Here is a 21,407-nt window from a genome sequence, read left to right on the forward strand (position 1 = left end):
TTACCATAATGTTGTGCGTGGTGGAATATCCCTTTCTAAATCCACTTTGGAATTTACATAGGATGCCTGTGTGTTCCACCCAAAGCTGTAGTTCTTTTGATAACAGTGAGGCAAATATCTTCCCCGTAGAGTCTAACATTGAAAGTAACCTATAGTGACTAGGAACTAACCAATTTCCCTTTTTAAAAATGGGGCTAAGAACAGCCGTCTGTCATGATCAGGGTATTTTGCCTGCTTTTAGGATCTTGTCAAATAAGATAACCAGTAAACTGGCCCAGAACTCGGGTTGGGATTTGATGACAATATTAGCCAATCCATTCAGTCCTGGTGTTCAGAAAGATTTTAACGCTTTAATCTTATTCACCACAACGTCATATGATATATTAATGGGTGCAACTAATGGGGGAGTTTATTGCATATTTATATTTACACCCTTTTCCTAGAGATGGATGTTGAAACCAACAAAAATATACTGTTTTGAATCAGTATTTCAAAAGTTGTTCTGAAAAAACTTTAGTGTTCTCTCCTATTTGCTCACCTGTGCAAATGCTCTTGATGGTTCCATAGGGATTTCACATCATGCTACATGCAGCACGTCAACATGCTGCTCTATAGTCATATGACAAACGGAGGAAGGAAAATGACTTGCGTCGGGAGAGAGATGAGAACAGAGTTCCTGCCCCCTGTTTTTTCCGCTCTGAAGTAGAGATGAACATAGGTGAGACTATGGATATGTATTTGTCCAGTGGTACTCTAAGCTACTTGAATGTATTTTGATGTGAGATACAAACAGAAATAATTCTATCCGCACATTTATCTCTTTCTATAGGTTGGCGAGCCCAAAAGTGATCAACAGATAGTCACTAAAATCGTTTGAAGACTTTGAACCTGTCTAACTTCAGATGTGAGAAATATAGTGATGTCATGTCATTACTATTAATCATAAAAGCACCTCCTGTGATAGTGAAGAATATATAATACAGCAACACTTTGGAGTCATGTGATCACCTTTCTATATATATGATGTATTATCATTTTTAAGGATGATATATCACACAAATGCTGTCGGATACATTTCTAATATTGGCTGATCTATACATTTCATATAGGGACGAGAATAGAGTGAACTCATCTAGGATCAACACATCTTGTGATACCGACCATAGATGTGTTTCTGTTGGTGTGTTTAGCATGGTGACAAACACCTGTCTGCCTATATATATTAAGTTGTTTCTGGCTTCCAGAGTCATATATGTTAATATCCAGAATTAATATATAGAGGGACTAATTATATGTCTCTTTTAATCCAGGTTTCTTTTGTATGAGTGAACACCATTTATGGAAGACGTCCGGATATATTTACGGATGACAGCTTTACATTAATATGAGATTTTGAAGGGTCCTGACAAAGTCGCATGAAAAAGAACAGATGCCAAAACGTTGTCCGATTACACCACTCTCTTTTTAGAGAATTCCTAACTAAAATTGACTTTTGATAAATCATTCTTAGATAATTGTGAAAATTGATGTTAACCTTTTTAAAAAAAAACTTGTATGTGAAGGCATTCGAGTTGTATTTGTTTTGTGTACAAGCACCAGTACTTTAGAGGTGTATTTCCCTATTGGCATCCCTTTTGCACATTTTGTCAATGTTTACTCGACACACATCTTCTGTACGCATTTGGTAGATAGATGAATTCGTTTTAAGGGATGTATTTTTTTTGATGTCCAGTAAATAAAAATGTGCTTATATATTTATAAACAATATCTAGTTATAGGATTGTTAGAAATAACAGGAATATTTCTTGTAAAATAGCAACAAAAGTGAGACACATATTTGAATCCAAGGAAATACAGCCACACCACTCAGTGTAACATTATCGCTGTGCCAGATTGGATGCAAAGGAACTACTGCAACCTTGACAACAACTATCTGATGTCACTATCAAGGTTGTACCTCCAAGAGACCCGTGCTGCACAAATAAGAGATTCCATCTGTGCTGTTAAATGCCAAGAAGCTTGGCAAGCTGAGAACATCAAGGTGTGCACAGCCTGGGACTCCGCTCTTTACTGTGGACTGATATGCCTGGTATGTGGCTCTGTGGACTAATGCATCCACTTCAGTTCCACACATCCCTTCATCCTTCTGAGGTTGCTCTACAAATACACCCATTATGTGATTAGTGCAAGGATTGGTACATTGTCTTCCATGAGAAACAGAATACACCGTCCAACAATTGGCTTTGCTCAAGTATCTTGGGAAATGATTCTGAAATCTCAGAACGATCATCAAGGAAACTGCAAAGCCATCGATTTAGTCCAGAAATAATCCCACTGGACATTACATATACTGGGATAGAGAAATGCTGTTCAACATGTATCAACTGCATCACCAGGAAAACAAGCGATATGACAGCAGCTGAAATGCGCCAACGTCTCCAGAGCGATGGGCCTATGAACATGTTCAGCAAGTGCTCTCTGTCACTCTCTGTGTCAGCCGAGGTATCATACCTGATACTACAGACCATTTCAACCACTTATCCTTGTAAAGACTAGAAAGCAATCCCGATGCAAAGAGTCCATTCATGAATAATGACTGACCAGTGCAACTACTCTGACCAATAAAAATACATTGAAAGCAAGCTCATGAAAGTGCTGTTAACCTTGAGAGGGGTGTAGTAGACTTTACCAACCAACGATTGATGTGCAGATATAAACCTTTAACAGAACTATGTTGCACACGTTGTGAATGTTATATTCACATAAAAGGTCAAGGTGATGCCAAACAGTCAACACCTTAGGCCCTCTTCTAACTGTAGCAGAAATGATGGCACTGGATTCACTCAATATTGCCTGATGTTTAGGAGGAACATCAGGAGAGATATCAGAGGACATCTGCTTTACTGCCACAGGACACAGAACAGCAGAGCAGAAGCTGACACATATCTAAGCAACATAGTCTATGAGCTGTCTACAAATGCTGCAGCCAAAGTCTCTAGCAGAAACAAGACTCCTCATGATAAAAAAAATAGATCAGAGAGTGCTAGCTGAAGATAAATATGGGCCTCATTACAGGTTTGGTGGTATTCGTTTACAGCCAATTGATCTGGCAGAATTATTGCTGGATCACAAGTGGTGCTATGGTGTTGTTAGTCCCCAACCATACGACTCCATGGGGATTTCAATGGAAATACCACCAGCGGTAATTCCACTGCAGTAATTCCACTTATGTTGCCGATTTTTGGTGGTAGGGTATCAGAATTACCTCCAGCAATTTTCTGGAGGCATTTCCTCCACCCAACCACCAAAACCGTAGGTAGGTGGTGTGGTAATGCAGCAGTAACTTTATTTTTATTACTGCTGATTTTGGCCACACCACCCAACTCATATTGAGACTCATAGTGTAACTAAGAGGTTATGGATAAAAGGAAGTGAGAGATCGGCAATAGATGGGACTCTGATCCCAGTGTCAATGTCAGCAAGTTCCATATTATCCAAGTATACTGAGTTTGGAAAAAGAGAGTGCAACATTGAAAAGTCCTTTTACCTTTGGAGCAGTTTATCATTAGAGACCTTCCTGGGTAGGCCCAAAGACCTGCCACTCATCACAGCAAGCCAACCGTGCCTCTCCGTGAGGTGATAAACTGCGGGCGGTGTTGCTGTGTCTCCTGTGGTGTGGAGATTGCACACAGCAGCCTTCCTTCAGTATGATTCATGATCGATAGAGTGTCAGCAGGCATCTCGAAGCCAGATGTGTGCATGTAAGAGGACCTTACAGCTGCTTAGATGGCCTAAATCTATGGGCATGATGGAAATGAGGAAGCAGTAGCATCGCAATGTTTACTATCCCTCCCGTGCTCTCTGGCTCACCAATGTTGAGAAGATGACGTGCACAAAGGCACACATGACCGAGGACATGCAAATGACCAGAGGTGGCATTGCACAGAAGCACACAGATTCGTCTGGTTAAAGAACATCTTTAATCATGACAGCATGCTTGAGAAAAACAGCTGACTTCAACTATCCAGCACTATCAGTTTGGGGCATAGGGTGACATCTGAGAAAAACATCTGAACGGATTTCCCACTTTAATTTAATGTTTCAGGTGCTCACACTTCTAAAACAATGGAAACATGCTGTATTCTTTACATTCTAATTGTTCCATAAAAAACAGGAAGAAATGGGACGTGTCCCACATATGCAATTCTCTAAGGATGTCTGTGCATTGGGGACTCAGCATGCACAGGATTCTGCAGCACCAAAACCAGCCCACCTTCTTCATACGGGAAAGAACACATTGGGGGTCATTACGAGTGCGGCGGTAAGGGGTTAACGGTGCCAGTAAGGATGCCGGTGCCGTTAATCCCTTACCGCCGCATTATGAGGTCCCTTAGCGGGAGCCGCTAAAGGACCAGGGAGCTAATAACGGGCCGTTTTTAACGGGCCCGTTATTTGCTCCCTACCCATTCCCATTGAGCCCTAAGGGGGCTCGAATGGGAATGGGGATGGGTATTTTGAATAGGAACTTATCGGTTCCTCCAAGGTTGGAATGACTCTGTAAGTCCCCATTCAAGGAACCCGGACCCGGACACGAGTTTGGAGGCAGCCATGGCGCTAATAGCACCATGGCTACCTTCAAACTCGTAATGACCCCCATTATCTCTAGAAACAGAATGGTCCCACGCCCCCTACAGAAATGGGCAATGGCGGCACAGTTATCTTCACATGCAACCTTTGAAGCTGTTGGAATTGACATATATGCTTCATGGTTACAAACACATCAGTGTTAGGGTGAGTGTTGTAAACAATTAATAATTGCCAATTGCCACTGAGCCCAGTGATTCCAGCCTGCATCCCTTTTGTCACTATTTTATTATTTGTCAAATATAAATATGTGATCATTCTGTGCTTCCAAATTGTTCTTCCATTTTATGCAAGACTGCCAATATCCTGCATTGGTATTTGTCGTCCCGTTCCCCTGCAGTCAACAAATGCGTTTTTCGAAAAAGAGTAAAATAGTACTGTACCAGATTGCCCATCTTGGAATGCTAGCATTCTTTCAGAAAATAAAGTATATTGTGATTCTAGGTCTCTATAATGTGATTTGCTTAGTAAGATCATTTTAACATTCTTATTATGTCTCGGATATATAATGAAGTGATCATTAGAAATGAAGGTTGTACAATAAACAAAGGCAGTTCAAGATGTTAGTACAAGTAAAGGATTAACTTTTTTAATAGACTTTTTCTGAGGATACACACCGTTTTATCTGTCACAACATCCTGTATTCTTGGAAAGGGCTGAGATTTAAACCAAATGATCGGTTTCTGTAATTAACAAAAAATCGAAAATAACACACACAATTGTAGGCCCTGCAAATTCTGTCAGAACCTCAGCATCCCCTGCCCATCACCTCCCCCAAATGGACAGTGCACCCTCAATGTGTTGGCAAGATTTCTGAAGGACAAATGAAATGACAAAGCATGTCTCCAAATACCTGGACGTCACCATATCGGGGATGCCACAGTTGCTGCTGCTCTCGAGCACTCTATAAAAAACATCAAACCCTCTTCAATATATCCTTGTTTTCTTTCTGCCAGCCTTGGTGTCTGCAACAGCTGGTGTGGGATTACCAAACATATACGTGAAAGTGCAACTCGTGCCCACAGAGAGCCAGACACATAGTGCAAGACAAAGAAAGTAAGAGAGAGTGAGAGAGAGATAGAGATTGAGAATTAAGGAGGGGGTGGTAGAGAGCACATTAAATTGGGATAAAATACACCTGGTGCACCTAATTCGCCCCTAATGAATTAACTAATCTTTTATTGCATACTTAACACTGGAGACCAGCCTGTAGCACGGGGGTGGGATTCAGACCTGTGTTGCTTTGCATTATCTTGCTTCCAAGACAAACACGCTTCCCTTGAGCTACTCTCCTGGTCCTTACAATCCTTTACAGATTATGGTGAACCTGAATAGCACTCTCTGGCTCTCTGCAGGGGGTCGGTGGTCCCACTGTAGCTATAAATACAAATGGTTATGCAATCCACATTACTTGAGATTCTACACTTTTGGTGAACGGTCATCAATGGTCCTTGGACCTGTAAGCTCCTTGATGGACGGACATCTCAGTCTATGTCCATGTCATTCTGAAAGATGTACTCCAAGGAAACAATAGCTACTCCACAAATACAATATTTCAGAACAGAGGCAGACCACTGTGTTAGCAGATAAACATTGCCACAAGTGAGGTTGTAAGTTTTCTTAGGTGGTGTCCGACGATGGCATTTTAGCAACTTACAATGGTGAAGCATACTGGGACGTAGATCACAAGCAACCCCAAAGCACCATATATCTCCTTGCATTAAGTACTACCTGAGGCCCCCAGGAAAGATACCCCAATACAAGGTCCGGTTCTTTCATGCAGGAGACTCTAACTGAAAGATATTTGTCACTGGACTATGGCATGAAGTTGAAGACTCGCTGCACTTATTCTCTTTGATCAGATTACTATGAAGTGGATCATCACCAAACATGCTTCCAAACAATGAATAGATCGATTTCTTGAAGAGATCCCTGAATGTGTCACCAATGAACAGATACAGGATCGGGGTGCAAGAGGCGTTGACACAGCACAGGATGATGGCTACAACTCTGACCACAAAAAGTAGCATCAAGTCGAAAGAGTCTTGGTAGACTGTCAATCCACGGTATACATGGTAAGGCAACCAGCACACGAAGAAAGAAATGACTGCGGCAGCTATAACCTTGAATGGCTTGTTAGTCTTGTTGTGGCTCGAGGCTTTGAGTTGAAAGGTTAACTTAGCATAGCAAGTTACCATAATGGAAAAGGGTAGAATGAAACCCACTACCAGCTGAAAGAGGAACATCGACAAGTGGACTGTTTGCCTTAGCTGCTGGATCTCTGGGGTAACGAAGTCATCGGAAAAGGCATAGTCGTTAAAACAGACTATTTTGTTGTTGGCATCAACAGAGGTTTTTGGGAATGCCAAATACGGTGAACTGAAAATTAAAGCCAACACCCAAACTGAGATGGAAACAAGTGAAGCCCATTTGGTTGTTCTGTAGGACCTGGTCCAATGTGGATACACTACTAGCACACATCGGTCAACACTGATGACTGTGAGCAGGAACACAGAAACAAACATGCTAAGGGACACCACAAACGTTACCAATTTGCATACAGTTGTTCCAAAGATCCAGCGACTATCCATCAGCAGGAAGACCGCAAAGAGTGGGATGATCAAGGTGAAAAGCAGGTAGGCCCCGGTGAGCTGTTGGATCAACACAGTGCTGGCTGTCTGCTTCATCTTGCAGCCCATTATGCACAGGTAGAAGCTGTTCCCCAGAATCCCGATGGCGAATGTTGCAAAGAGGAACACGGACAACAAAATCAAGATCGCGGTTTGATGTTCTGAAGGAGAACCGAAATCTCCATCAGTGGATGTCACCGCATTGAGGACAGTGGGCAGAGCGGAACCTTTCGAAATGAGAATATCTCCATATGTGGCATTCAAGGACTCCAGCGTTGTGGACGGAGTGGAGAATTTGGAAATAACATCCATGTGCGTGAAGTTTACAGATTCCATCGACGTTGGCAGGGTGAAACCTTGAAAAGTGGGGCTGGAACCGTACGTAGACGTCTTGTTATCTGACAAATGTGTCTGGTTGCCCAGGTCCATAGTTCTGTCAGGAGAGAAATAGGAAAAGACTATTGAGAACAAAGCCCTAGGCAGAGACATTACTCAACAAAAACACAAAAGTGACAATTTCGCATTTTTTATTTTGTTTCGGGTGATCTGTCTGGATTGAACCTCGTCTATTTTTGTATGTATTCCCACGAAACGTTTGTTATCTATTCAGCAGTTTTCGCCTAGGAAACACGCTTGGTATCGTCTAGTGAGCCCTGTTTGCCTTCTAGTTGCATACATGGAGTCATTTACTAAACCCTCGAGTGCAAAGTAAGACCTAAAGGCAAAGGATAAGCACTTTGTGCCTTAGATTTACACTCCAGGGGAATTTGAAGGCATTTGAATGCAGGTCGGGGGCACGAAACAGAAGTCATTTCTCCACCGTGCATTCCTCCTCCAACTTCAAATGCCTCCGGTTTTACAGCAGCATAAGTTTTCAGCGGCCATAAAATCAGTAGATTCCTATGACATCTTCCTGCTCTTAATTAAAAGCAGGCAGATTCCATAGGAATGCATTGTACACATTTTCCAAAGCAGAATGTAAATAGGAAGTGTTTTTTTTTTTTAATTTTGCGAGCTTAAACTCCTTGGTTTATCACTCCGTTTTGCAAATGAAGAAAATTGCATGGAGGGGCGCCTTGCATGGAATTTTCACTTCAGATGAAAGGGCCCTCATAATGTGACAGGCAATGCATTTTTTGCAAAATAGAGACCTTCATCCTAAGCATTTTGCAGAAGTTCGAATTCAGTTCAAAATTGCAGATAAGCCTGCATCACATCATGTTGTAAAATGTGAACTTCTGTCCAAACATACAATGTTTACTTTATTATTGAGTAATTATCTGAACACAAATAAATATGAATTTGGTAGAGGGATGGCAACAATCGGCACAATAAAAATAAGTTAATCAAAACCTAGTTTACCAATTTGGGCTCAACGTTTCCTATTGGTCAGTTGAGCTCATAGACTCGTGTGATCAGTTGGAAGCATAATACAGTAAAGGTACACTGAAGTGCATAGAAGTGCATTGGGAAGCCCATTTGGTGCAGACTGGTTGTGCTGCATTTGAGCTCAGTAGATTTCTTTACATGGATTACTGTTTGGCAAGCTGTGAGCTCCGGAATCCTAAGTCCTTTTACTATTTTCTTGGCCACATTGCATTACCTAACACTGCACTTGTAGGGAGGTGTTTAAAACCCCTTCTATGTGCAGAAGTGTGCAGAAGTGTGTAGAAGTGCAGTTGGGCATTCTCTTTGGTGCCAACTGGTTGTACTGCGTTTGAACTCCAGAGATTTCTTTACCTGGATTACTGTTTGGCAAGCTGGAAGCTCTGGACTACTGATATACCTTTTACTATTTTCTTGACCACGTTGCCTCACCCACTACCACACTTGGAGGGAGGTATTCAAAGTCCCTTCCATGCGCAGAAGCACACAGAATTGTGCAGTTGGGCGGCTGGGCGGCTGGATGTGGCTCTTCTGCTGGGTGCCTTTGGGATCTATTTCTGAAGTAAGTGATTGTTGCCATCAATATGTACGCCCTGAGAAGCGAGGCCGGATTTCAGAAATGGCAAACTGTATCAATGATGAATCCTCCCGGACAGGGAGAGCTTGCAGGGTGGGCCGGGCTACCCCTCCTTTAGAAAACAGCAAATCTCTCCTCATTTGCAGATGGAGGTCCGGAAAAGGAGGTAGGAAAAAGAAGAGATAACAAGCTATTTAGATAAAATACCTAGTAATCAAATGGAGCTGCCCTCTAACTCAGGACTGATGGGAGTTATGGAACCCTATACTTCTACCGAGAGGGCCCCTGGTACTGTTCATGCTCTGGATCAATTTGGGATTGAGCTTGACTCAGATGTTTCAGTTTTGGGGTCAACCCTTTCACAAGAACTGGGGCTGATAATTAGTCTTTTTCAGGGCCCTAGGTCTACTATAAACTCTACCCCCTCCATGCTGAACTATGAAGAGGTTATGGAAATGGTGCTGGAGCTGATCGATCTAAATGATTCCTTGCAACGCAGTCCGTTACAGGGTGCAGCCCCCATTCCTAGTGATCAAGGTAGCCCTTGAAGCAAGAATATTTTCTCCAGCTCTCCATTGATCAATAACGAGGGGTTTAATCATCATTTTCTTAATTTGGGACAATAGAGGGAGTAAGAGGGGATGGTTCTAGTGGCCCTTGACTTTGTGTTGAAATCATTGGTTGGGTCCTACAAAAATATCAATCAGGATGTGCATGATCTCATATGTGTACTTATATTGTTAAGCTGAAAAATGTATTTTATTGAAGGGTTCATCACGGCACATGATAGTGTACACCAGGACCCCAACCGGCCCATGAAGCTGGGGGTTGCCCAATAACACTTTAAGATGAGGCAGCAGCACCCGCAAGATGGATGGGGATGCAGACTAGTACTCTAGCATTGAATCAATAATGACAACTCAATGGTTTGGCAAAGGGAGTCTGTTTAATGACAAGTACAAAAAACGGGGAGTTCAGTGAACAACAGCAACCGCTCGATCTTCCTTCTCACTTAAACTCCAACAAACTTCATAGAAAACACATCTTTTACACTAAAAACTCGTCATCACGTGTAATGCTTAAAATGTTGCATGCAATTCTATTGGTCATAAATCATATTTACGGTTCGTCTATGTCAGCCGGTGCGACCTTGGCTTCTTGGTACGGGTTGCATCCGTATGAGTTTAGTTTCTTGTCTATTAGCTTTCGATTCTCGTGTTGAGGGGCTCCTCTCCTGCAGCTTTTAGTAAAGTTTAATTGATTCTTCTCTTGTGCACAGTGGAAGTATACTTATATAACATGCTCCTTTTTGAAGTAGATATTTATAGGTGGCGCTTGCCGGAATCTATCTTACTACTAAGCATAGCAAGCCATACGATTTTCTCAGCTTTCTTGCGGTTCCAAGCATATGTACATGTGTAAACTGGCTGCATATCTTCATCACGCTTATGGCATAAGCTTCTTTCATTTGACATCACTCATTTCACTTTAAACTCAGCATGTCGCTTATCCATGGTGTTTCGTCTCTTTTTGTCATTCGCAGGTTGTCATATCTTCTATATGTGAGTCAGTCCAGATTCTTGTGACATCACCATTCATCTTCCTTTAGGACTTTTTTGGCTTCTTCAGGCATTGTGTTTTGGTAATCGTCAGTTGGTCTCACTTGTCGATATGGTTTTCTCAATAGGTACCATATTGTCCAAGGCTTCTTAAGTGCAGGTACTTCAATAGGTGCTGTCAGTCTGAGATGCCGGGCAGAGCCCCACTGCGGCTTTCTGCTGGTTTATTTGCTCATCATACGTCACATACTTTCGCGTGAAAGTTCCTGGCACTTCAAAATGGGTTCAATTTCAAAATGGGCAAATTGAGTGCGGGTCGTGCTTGGGACCTCCTCTACAATCGGTTCTCTGGCCAACTCCTGAGTAATAAGCATGCCTCTGTAAATGGGAATAAGTTGTCTATGAGGTTAGTAAATGGCCATAATGTTGAGGAGGTGATTGAATGCCAGGAGAATTTCGAGGTGATGACTCAAGAGTATGGTTGGATTGGGCAAGCGAGAGAGAAAAATCAGCAATCTGATTCAGATATTGTAGGTGATGAGTGTCAAAGTGGTATGAGTGTGGATACTCAGAGGAAGTGCTCTGTTCTGTTTAGAGCTAAGAGGCCCTTATTGCCACCTAATAAAGATAGAAAGAAATCTAAGAACCAAAAAACAGGCAAGGGAAGAAAACAATTGTGGATCTCGTAAATTCTTAATGAATGTCTGGTCTTTTCGAGGTTCAAGGTTAAGCAGATGAGCAGGAGCCCCGAAAGACAAAGGGGAAAACAAGAACGTGAATTGGAATGTGGTGAATGAAGCTATTGAGGGACGTGGTACAATTCTCACTTATGTGCATAGGAAGGGTGAACCAGAACACATAGCTGACCTGGAAGACTTATCTGTACATTAGGAAGGTGATGGTGATGTGAATTGCATCAGTAATCAGTCTAGAGTGGAGAATGAGGCATCGATGTTGCTTTCAGATCTAGTGGCCATGTTAGCTAAACCGCTAGTAATTCCAAAAAGTATTGCCCAAGAAACACTTCCTACTGTGAGGTTTAATATTAGAGGAAAGAAGTATGGTGGAGGTACCTTGTGTGGATTATTATTATTATTATTATTATTATTATTATTATTATTATTATTATTTGTAAAGTACCAAATGCCCTTGGGCCTCAGTGCACACAAATAACAAATAGGACATAGACAAGACAATCACAATTAGAAGGTCAAAGCAGGAGATGAGTTAGAAGGTGCACTTTAGCCTGGTTTATGATTGAACAGATGGGTTTGAACAAATCTTTTGAAGTCTGTAAGAGAGCCAACAGCTCTCAGTGCAACCAGGAGACCATTCCATATTTTCGGTGCCTGTACATCAAAACTGATGCCACCAAATTTGGCCAGCTTGAACTGTGGTTTCATCATTTTGAAATTATCTTTGGATCTCAGATTTCAGATTAGCTGACTTGCCGCCAAGCGGTCTGTAAGGTATTTAGGAGCTTGTATGATAGTGTCAGGAGCTTGTGTGTGATCCTGTGCTTGACCGGGAACCAGTGTAGGGTCTTTCGTGTGGTTGTGATATGTTTTCATCCTTAGTGACCGTGTATCGCACAGACAGCACTATTTTGGGTGACTTGGAGGAATTGAATGTTGGCATGCGATGAGCCAACCAGCAGACTGTTGCAATAATATAGCCTGGTGTAAATTAAGGCGGTGGCCAGAAGAGATCTGCTATTGGTGGAAATGTAGGGCCGTATGTGGTTTAGAAGCTTGCTACCATAGCCACAGGTGGAACCAATGTGGAGACCTGGGGTCTCATAGATAGCTCTGTATCTAAGTACACAACCAGTGTCTTTACACATTTGGCTACCATGATTCTACTACCGATGATGACAAAACTTCGTAGTCAGGGTTCAGTTTCTTTAATTGAGGTCCTGTGGCCATGATAAGGAGCTCAGTTGTATCACTAGTCAATACTAGAGAATTTGAGGCCATCCAGACCTGGACGGCATTCTAGACTACACTGAGGCCTTCAGAGTCCTATGTAAAATCGCCTGACAGCTTGAGGATAACCTGGGTGTCATTGGCGTTGTTGGTGTATTGCACACCCAGGTGGTCCAAAAGACTGAGCATAGGCCTAATATAGATGTTGAACAAGGAAGGGGTGATACAGAATCCCTGTGGGACTCCGCAGGTCATGATAGTTGGTGTAGATTTGGCACCTTCTGTTGCCAATCCTGCAATACAGGGTTCCAGGAAAGAGGTGATCCGTGGAGGGGCTGCATCAGTACAACATACTAGGTCCTTTAATCTGTCCACCAAAGGTGTGTGGTCGACCAGATCAAAGGCTGCTGAGAGATCCAACAGCATCAGCGTGGCTGGATGGCCTGTGTCCACTATATGTGTCAGATTGGACCTAAGATCCAGCATAACAGTTTCTGCTCTGTGCCCAGCTCTGAAGCATGATTGACGGCATCCCAGGATGCCATTGTTCTCAATGAATTCCTGAAATTGTAAATATGCCACTCTGTCCATGATTGCAAGCAAGAATGTCACATTTGTTATGGGCGAAAAGTTTTTGCCCATCGCTGGATAGAGGTTACTCTTTTTCAGGAGTAGCGTGATCCCGGGCTCCTTCAATGCGTGTGGAACTTGGCCTTCCCTGAATGAGAGATTAACTAGTCTGGTAATCCATAAAAGCAGAACATCCAGGGATCATTTAAGGATATTGGCAGGACATATATCTCCCATATAAGCGGTAGGTTTCAGGTCTGAAATTATCTTCTGTATTTCAGGATCTGTACACTGCTTCAAATGTATGAATTATGTTGTTATTAGAAAGACTGTGTGGGTTGTAGGGCATATATAAAACGTCCCCAGAACCCATAAATCTCAATTGTTGGTCATGAATAGTTTGTTGGTGCCGTGTGATTTTGGATGAAAACTCATCATGCATATTCTGGCACCATGCTGAGTCTCTGATGCAGGCTTGATTGACTGCAGACTATCCCTCAAATTCCTTAAGAATTAAGACTAGAAGTGACAAAGGCAGTTGAGATCTGTCCCGTGAGGCAAGAAGGTGCATCAGTAATCTTGTGTCTAGAGCAGATTCTGAACACAAGTGAGGAGATCATACTAAACCCTGCTAATATCCTGGAGCTTGGCATTCCTTCTCTTCGCAATGTGTACTCAGAGGATACAGCAGTGGTAGATTTTCAGACAATTATTAAAAAGATCTTGTGTTTCTTCATGTCAGGTCCAGATTTGTGGATAATTTACTACTATATGAAGCAGAAACACTTAAAATAATGGGATTTGATATTTGGAAATGGGCAACTCCGCTGTAGATTAGAGGAGGGTCCATTCCCAGCAGGGAGAATGGGGAGGTTGTGTCCCTGTCCAGATCTAAACAGCAGTGATCAGTTTGTCTGAAAGAACTGATCAACAATGAGGTTGGGGAGGCTCCCTCTTGGTATTGACTTCCGGGCTACTTAGCTGGGGATTACACAAAAAGGGGAGTTTAAGTCTAACAATAGGATTGGTCTAACTCCACTGCTTTCTGGGATACACAGGGGTATTGTCACCTACTGAGGAATAATCCAGACCATAGTTTATTGGGGACATGTCCCGTTATAATCCTCCAATACGTTTGGTCAAAGAAATCTCCTTTTTATGAAGGTTTTTATGTTTTTATACAGTCGGTAATACAAGATGCTAGCGGAATACCAGCAGGCGGGCTGGTCATGGTGGTGAAATAGGATATTGATTGGGAAATTAAGAAAATTGAATGAGATCACCTGGGGGTTTTTTTAGAATTACCACAACTAGTAGTGGGTGTGGGGCAGTGAATGGTAATTTACTGCTGATGAATATATATTGGAAACATGATGGGGTCCAAGGGAGGACATGGGTCCAAGAGATGGAGAGATTAATCTGCATGTGGTACAAAGAGCATGGAGGCATAAATATGATTATAGCAGGTGATATAAACTGTTGCTATGATGAGGATTTGGAATAAACATTGTAGTAAAAATGTAAAACCTGATTCCACCCATTGGATGAATACCATGAGGACATGGAGCTTTGTATGTTTACATTTCTTTTATTGTGTCATAGTTAATTTAAACTTTAAACACGTTTTCATAGAAAAAACTTCTTTAAAAGAATGAGCAAAGAAAAGATCTACACAATCATACACAATTTGTTACGTTCAATTTAAAGGTAGCATTATTCATTCTATTATGCAACATAAAATGTTTAAATGGGTTGTATGTTTAAAAGGGTTATTTGGGAAAGCCAAAGAATTGGAGGATACGTGGAAATCAACAATCAATTATATTTTTGTGACCCAATCAGTATCGGATTTATGTAAGAAATTCCAAATTCATAACACACCCATAAATGGTCATATCATTTTAGAACGTTCCTTTTTGTTAGCTCATTTGAAAAAAGACATCTTTTACTAGCAATTTCTCTATTAATAATGCAGGCTTTTGCCTAACTTGGAATGTTTATTCTATATCGCAACTTAATACTGTATTTTGGAATTGGCATGAATCAACCCCTACAGATAAGGTGATTGAATCTGTGACTTCCTCTAATGTTGTACCCTAACATACGTCAATGATTGATAATATGAAAAAGGGTAAAGAAAAACCAAGGGTTTTCAGGTGATGACGGCAGGAAAGTTAAATTTGATGGTGAGCTCCAGGAATCAAAAAGGCACCTGAGACGTAAAATGCAAAGTTTGAAAAAGCATGCCGTTCTTGGCGATCTAATACATACAACTATAAAAAGCGTGAAATTCGCCTTTAAAAACTGAATGAGGGGAAAAAAAGCTTGCATGTATCAACAAGAAAGCGACAAAATGATGAATGACCTATGTAAGGGGATGCTAAATATTTTTGAGATTATTTAATGAAGACCCGGTATTTCTGGTCTGTAGTGAGGTTAATCCTATCCAGGGACATGTCTGGGTAGGTCACTACCAGTCCTTGTATAAGGTGCTGAGAGGAGATAGTGAGCTTTGTAACATCCGAGGAGTTAAACCTTGGAAATTAAATATTCTTTAATCCTGGCAACAAAATCGTCCAGAGGAGCTGGTCTCGTTAGGATCCCAAAAGCTGTATTGATAGCGAATCCCGACCGGAGGCATGAAATTCTTGTACTGATGTTTAACGATATCTTGAAGCAAAAGGCGATCCCGGATTCTTGGAAGATGAAAATAATCGTACCAAGTGATAGGTTATTGCCATCTAACTATCACCCTTTAGCTCTGTTGGATACCTGCAGCAAGATCTTCACCTCTTTAGTATTGATACAATTAAATATTTGGATAACAGAGTCGGGTCTTATTGATGTTAATAAGTCTAGTTTTCAGAAGGGATTAGGCACCTCGCAAAACGGCTTCATGTTGTCCCTTTTAAAGAAGGTCGTAAAGCAGGAAAAAAGATCTGTCTTGATGTGTTTTGTGGATCTGTCTTCTGCCTTCGACAAGGTCAATAGGGCTTTCTTATGGGAACAGTTGCAATGCTGGGGTATTTCAGCAGATCTATTAGAAATACTCATAACCTTACATACAAGCTAAAAAGTTAGGATTAAGTTGGATACTATGGGGTTCCTATATAGACCCATTAATACTGGAAGGGGAGTGCACCAGGGCTGCGTTTTGGCCCCAGCCCCCATTAATTTGAATTTAGCAGATCTAGGGGCTCTTTAGCAGGCGGCCAATGTCTTTCTCCCAAGACTGGGTACATTTCTTCTACATTTTTTTTTGTGTATGCAAGTGATTTGCCCATTTTTGACTAAACCCCAGTCAGCCCACAACACTCACTAGACACCGTAACCAAATTGATGGATTCCCATGACTTATCAATCAATACAACAAAGACAACAATAATGGTATGTCGGAATGGTGCCAAAAATATGGAAAATCAGAGGCATCAAGTTGGATGTGTTTAAGAAGTACATGTACTTGCGGTTCTCAATTTACGATGGGCGAAGCTAAGAACAATGTAATTACTTCGCAGCGCAGATGAAGAGGCTCAATTTGAAATATGGGAAGTTCCCTTGGTTGCCAATGATTACATATTACTGGATGAGAGTCATTCTGGCATTGCTATATGACATCTATCTCCTTTGTGATATTCAAGGGAAAGAATGGGAATCGATAGAAGGACAATTGTGCAGAAGGGTCTTCCAAACTGGGTTCCTATTTCGGTGATCAGATGGGAATTCAGCTTGCTTTTGATTACAGCAAGGATGAGATGGAAGTCCCTGACATTCCTCTACAAGATTCTAAATCCACCAGATCATCCAGGGTACAGCAACCTCCAGATGCTATTGAAAGGTGAGCATGTAGTCAAGCTGTTTAATTGGTTTGAACAATGTCATTTTGCAATAATTTGGAAAGTACGCCACATCTAGTAAAAAAGGCAAGACAAGGGAGGCTGTTTCTAATTTTAGTCTTTTTCATGGGATTTTATCAAGGGAAAAGGGTGTTTTGAAGCAGAACTGTATATGCAAGCTGTGGGTGCCCGACAGAGCCTGGAAAAATCAATGGGGGGTGTAGGCTCTGTGGAGATGCAGGCCAGTTAGAGGCCTTAGAGCACCTGCTCAAAGGCTGTCCAGCCACACCCAGGGAAAGATATAGGCACTTTAATCAACTGTACATAACTATCGTTGCTATGATCGTGAACATTTTTGGAACAGGATTATGTCTGTCACAGAAATCTCGTTATCACTGTTTTAGAATGTATTGATGACATTTTCTTGACAATTCCACTTAAATGAATACCAGGTTGGAATAATATTTTACATTTAAAATTCTTTTAAATGAATGTATTAATTGTTGGATTGGTGACTTTCTCTTTTGATACTGATGCTGTTTTTATATGCTCTTAGTTTATTTGTGTAATCGAAATATGTGTAAGGTTTTATTTTAAGCAATTTTATTTGCACATAATTAGGCATGAAAATGTTAAATAATTCTGAGATTAACTTTCTAATTAAAACTCCCTGTACAACTCAAAGTCATGCAATCCTCACATGGCTTTGGAATGGTCCCCTCACCCTTGCACATCAGCCACATCTTCTCCCTTCTAAAGTAATCCTTCATGATTTTACATGTTACTGTTCCATCACCCAGATCCCCCCTTCCTTGGCAAAGTCTTATGAAAGGCAGTAGAAATCAATTTTGCAAACCACATTGCTCATCTCATGCCCCTCGCGGCCAACCAACCAGCGTTCCACCATTCTGCAGCTCCAGCATACAAATCATCAATGTTGCTCACAGGATCCGAAAGGTGATCATTGCCTTCGTATCGGTGTGGATCTGTTGGAGGCATTTAGCACTTGTTGATAACGCATCTCCACTGTCTCCCTTTGCATTGGCATCACTGATACAAAACTCAGCTTGTGAACAGAGAGCAGTGCATTCAAATTGACTTTCAAGATGACTACGCTCCCCCTCAAATGTGGCACCCCAAAAGGTTCCATCCTATTCCATGTGAATCTTAATCTTTAAGTGGAAACTCTGAGGGTCATCCTGCACCAGAACACTGGTGATAAGCAGCTCTAGCACAAGGTGTAACTGAAAGGTCACATCATTAATCTGAGATCGTATCTAGACACTATCCAAATGTGTACTTCAAAGGCTTCTCATTCACATTTTCATGAAGTTTTCTAATCCTTGGGTTTCATCATATACCTTGGCCAGGGCCAATTAAAGGATTCCTGGCATCTCAGGCAAAGTGCCATTTTGGCACCCTCATCTCTTACAATGGGGTCAGATTTTATGATTCAGGGATACAGTGGGCCTCATTACGACCCTAGCGCTAAGTGGTTAACGGCGCTGAAAAAGGCTGCAGCGCTGTTAACCACTTAGCGTCTTACTACGAGGTCCCTTTGCGGGACCCGACCTGAACGGCTGGTCTAGACCAGTCGTTAAAGTAGGGACCCGCGAAGGGACTCTCGAGGTAAGTACGGTAAGCAATTTACCGCCTTCCCCAGTCCCATTGAGCCCTATGGGGCAAAAATGGGAATGGGGAAGGGCCAATGTTGAGTGGGGAATTACCGCCCTGCCAACCTTGGAATGGGGTGGTAATTCCCCATTGAACATTGGCGGACTCGTTACGATACCGGCACCAACCCTGGTGCTAATAGCGCCATGGTTTAGCGCCAGTATCGTAATGAGGCCCAGTGGCACCCCTGATTTACCTGTGGTCTTGGCTCTCTTGAGGAATTTCATTAGTGTTGCAGCAACCCTCGGCCGGCTTCTTTCTTTTGAATTATATTAAAAAGTACTTTCAGAAAAGTTGGCCTTTTATGTAGGTGCAAACCTTTCTTCCTACCAAACAAATTTGAATCACCAGTACAAGCTCTAATACACTCCCATATCTGCAGAGGCAGCATCCCCTTGACATGTCTCCCCATCACGATCGTCTCACCCAAAATGTTCATTTTCCATCCGGCAGCGTGTGTGTGGTATTTAGTTGGTGCATACTTGACCGCATCACTAAACAATCAAGGGCCTCCCCTGGTGTCTTTATGGCAGTTTCAGAAAATAGACATATATTAAAATCAGCACACATTTTGTTGTTTAATATTATTTGTATAATGTTCACCCATCCATATCTGCTTTGCCCCCTACCACTCTTTCCTCCCTCAGTTTTCTTTCTTTTTCCCTTACTTTTTTCCAAATTAACGTACTTTTCCATACTAAGCATGCGTAGTTATGTTCGGTTTGGAAAAGATAGATTGTGAAAAGAGATTTGTCACCTTTATGTTGTTTTTCTGACTGCAGGCCTTCACTGACAACCTCTCCAGGACCAATTCGAAGTTACTTTTCATGATATGCAAATTGTTCTAATTATGCAAGCCAAACTTATTGAATAAATACCCACAACTCGAGGATCACACAATCACCATCAAGAGTGACAATGAGATATTACTAGCGAGCCAAACAGTCACCAAGGTGGACTATTATACACACCTGCTCATTCTATATAACTTGCTTTGTGGCTCTCGGATCTCCCTTCCTTCCTCTCTCTGACTTTGTCAAGCATTCCATTTAACCCTTAACCCCTTAACGGAAGAACCTTCAACATCAGTAATATTCTAAGCTTCCCAACTGTCTATGCCCACATGGGAGCATTACATGTGGGCATAGACAGCCATGATAATCCACGATAATCCCATAGGAAGAGTACTTTTTGGGCGGCCTATAACTTTGCTCTTGCTGGACGAATCCTCACCAAAGTTTGCAAAAAAATGTATATAGCCCACTCTGAATATTTTCGCATTGGTCCAGGAGGGCAAAGTTATAGGGGGGTCCCAAAATGTCTTTTTTTCCCATAGACTGAATGGAGAAAAAACTTTGCTCATGCCTACAGCCCAAACCACTGGACGGATTTTCACCAAATTTGCGGCAGGAGCAGCGGCTTGGTCCCGAAAGTATGTGTTTGTAAATTTGGTGAAAATCCGTCCAGTAGTTTTTTTTTAAAATGACCAAAAAGTATGTCACAAAAAATTAGTGATATCTATGTCCGCTCAACGGACGCACTTCCATGTTCGCTCTGCGCACAAGACACTGATTGGTTAATCGGCTCGTGCCATGTCCGCGGACGTGTGACGTGCTCTCTGATTGGCTGGGGTGAAGCGTGAAGTGCGTCAGATTTTTGGAGACGCCCGCCATCTTGGATTTGCGACCGGTGTCCGTGGACATCGCGGTAAAAACATATTAAAAAACACAACATTGCACTTGTCAAACTTATCAAATAATCTCTGGGAGGTGGGGGGTGATGAGGATGGGATGGGATATGGCTGCAAGAAGCAAAAAACAGGTTTTTTATTTGCCGCAAAAGTCTGAACAGTTCGGATGCTCGTGAACAGTCCTGTGCAGGAACGGAAGAAGAGGTGGTTGATTCCATCTTCACCTCCACACAAAACATTTGAGAAGATTGTGTTTGATAAAACTCTATCAAGAGATCTGACGGGTCTCACAGCATTCTGTCACATGGTAGATTTGGAGGTGTTCCACAATATGTGCCTAAAGTACAGGCCAAAGAGATTGCATTTCGGCATTCAAGGGATGAAATATAGGATATTACTAGCGGTATTAGCGAGCGCATAATGAGAATGTAGGCCGTGACCAATCAAGGACTGCGGGAAACCTTGGGATGCTTCGCTACAATATGGCCTTTACAAAAAGAAGCAAAAAATGGGTGGTCAAGCCAGTATATGATGAAATGGAATTTGATTGTGTGAAAGATCTTATTATTAAGATGTATAATCATGGAATTGCGTGTGATTTTGTTCCGAGTAAACATAAAGCATTGCCAACGTGCCCTGTCCACCTAAAACAGAGCTTGTGCAACAGTTCAAATCCAGTTACAAATGATTACCATCCTTTTTTTTGATTAACAATGTTTTTAAGAAGTGTCCAAATAAAGCATCCAATTTATCTGTTAAAATGTATCCTCTTTGTTAATTTTTTTTCAACTACTGCAGTTTTTACAATTACAGTTCTCATGGATGCGGTGAGCCAAGATGTTGCAAACTAAGAATGTATGTTCATTTTGAGTGAAGGTTACCAGCTTTGAATTTTTGCTTGCGAGCTAAGCAAGCCCAC

The 21,407-nt window shown here is 41.8% G+C and overlaps 1 protein-coding gene across 1 annotated transcript in view; it reads right to left on the reverse strand.

Moving 5' to 3' along the window:
• Positions 1–4,031: 4,031 nt before the first annotated feature.
• The window catches only part of LOC138528665 (probable G-protein coupled receptor 33), a 28,053-nt gene continuing 10,677 nt past the window's right edge, over positions 4,032–21,407 (reverse strand). The window contains exon 2 of the mRNA XM_069640503.1: positions 4,032–7,707. Coding sequence (XP_069496604.1) covers positions 6,420–7,703 — 1,284 coding nt within the window. The 5' untranslated portion in view covers positions 7,704–7,707 and the 3' untranslated portion in view covers positions 4,032–6,419. The remainder of the gene's footprint in view (positions 7,708–21,407) is intronic.

The sequence above is a fragment of the Ambystoma mexicanum genome, chromosome 1q (genome assembly GCF_040938575.1).
Source record: "Ambystoma mexicanum isolate Mex_15411 chromosome 1q, UKY_AmexF1_1, whole genome shotgun sequence".
NCBI classification, from domain to species: Eukaryota; Metazoa; Chordata; class Amphibia; order Caudata; family Ambystomatidae; genus Ambystoma; species Ambystoma mexicanum.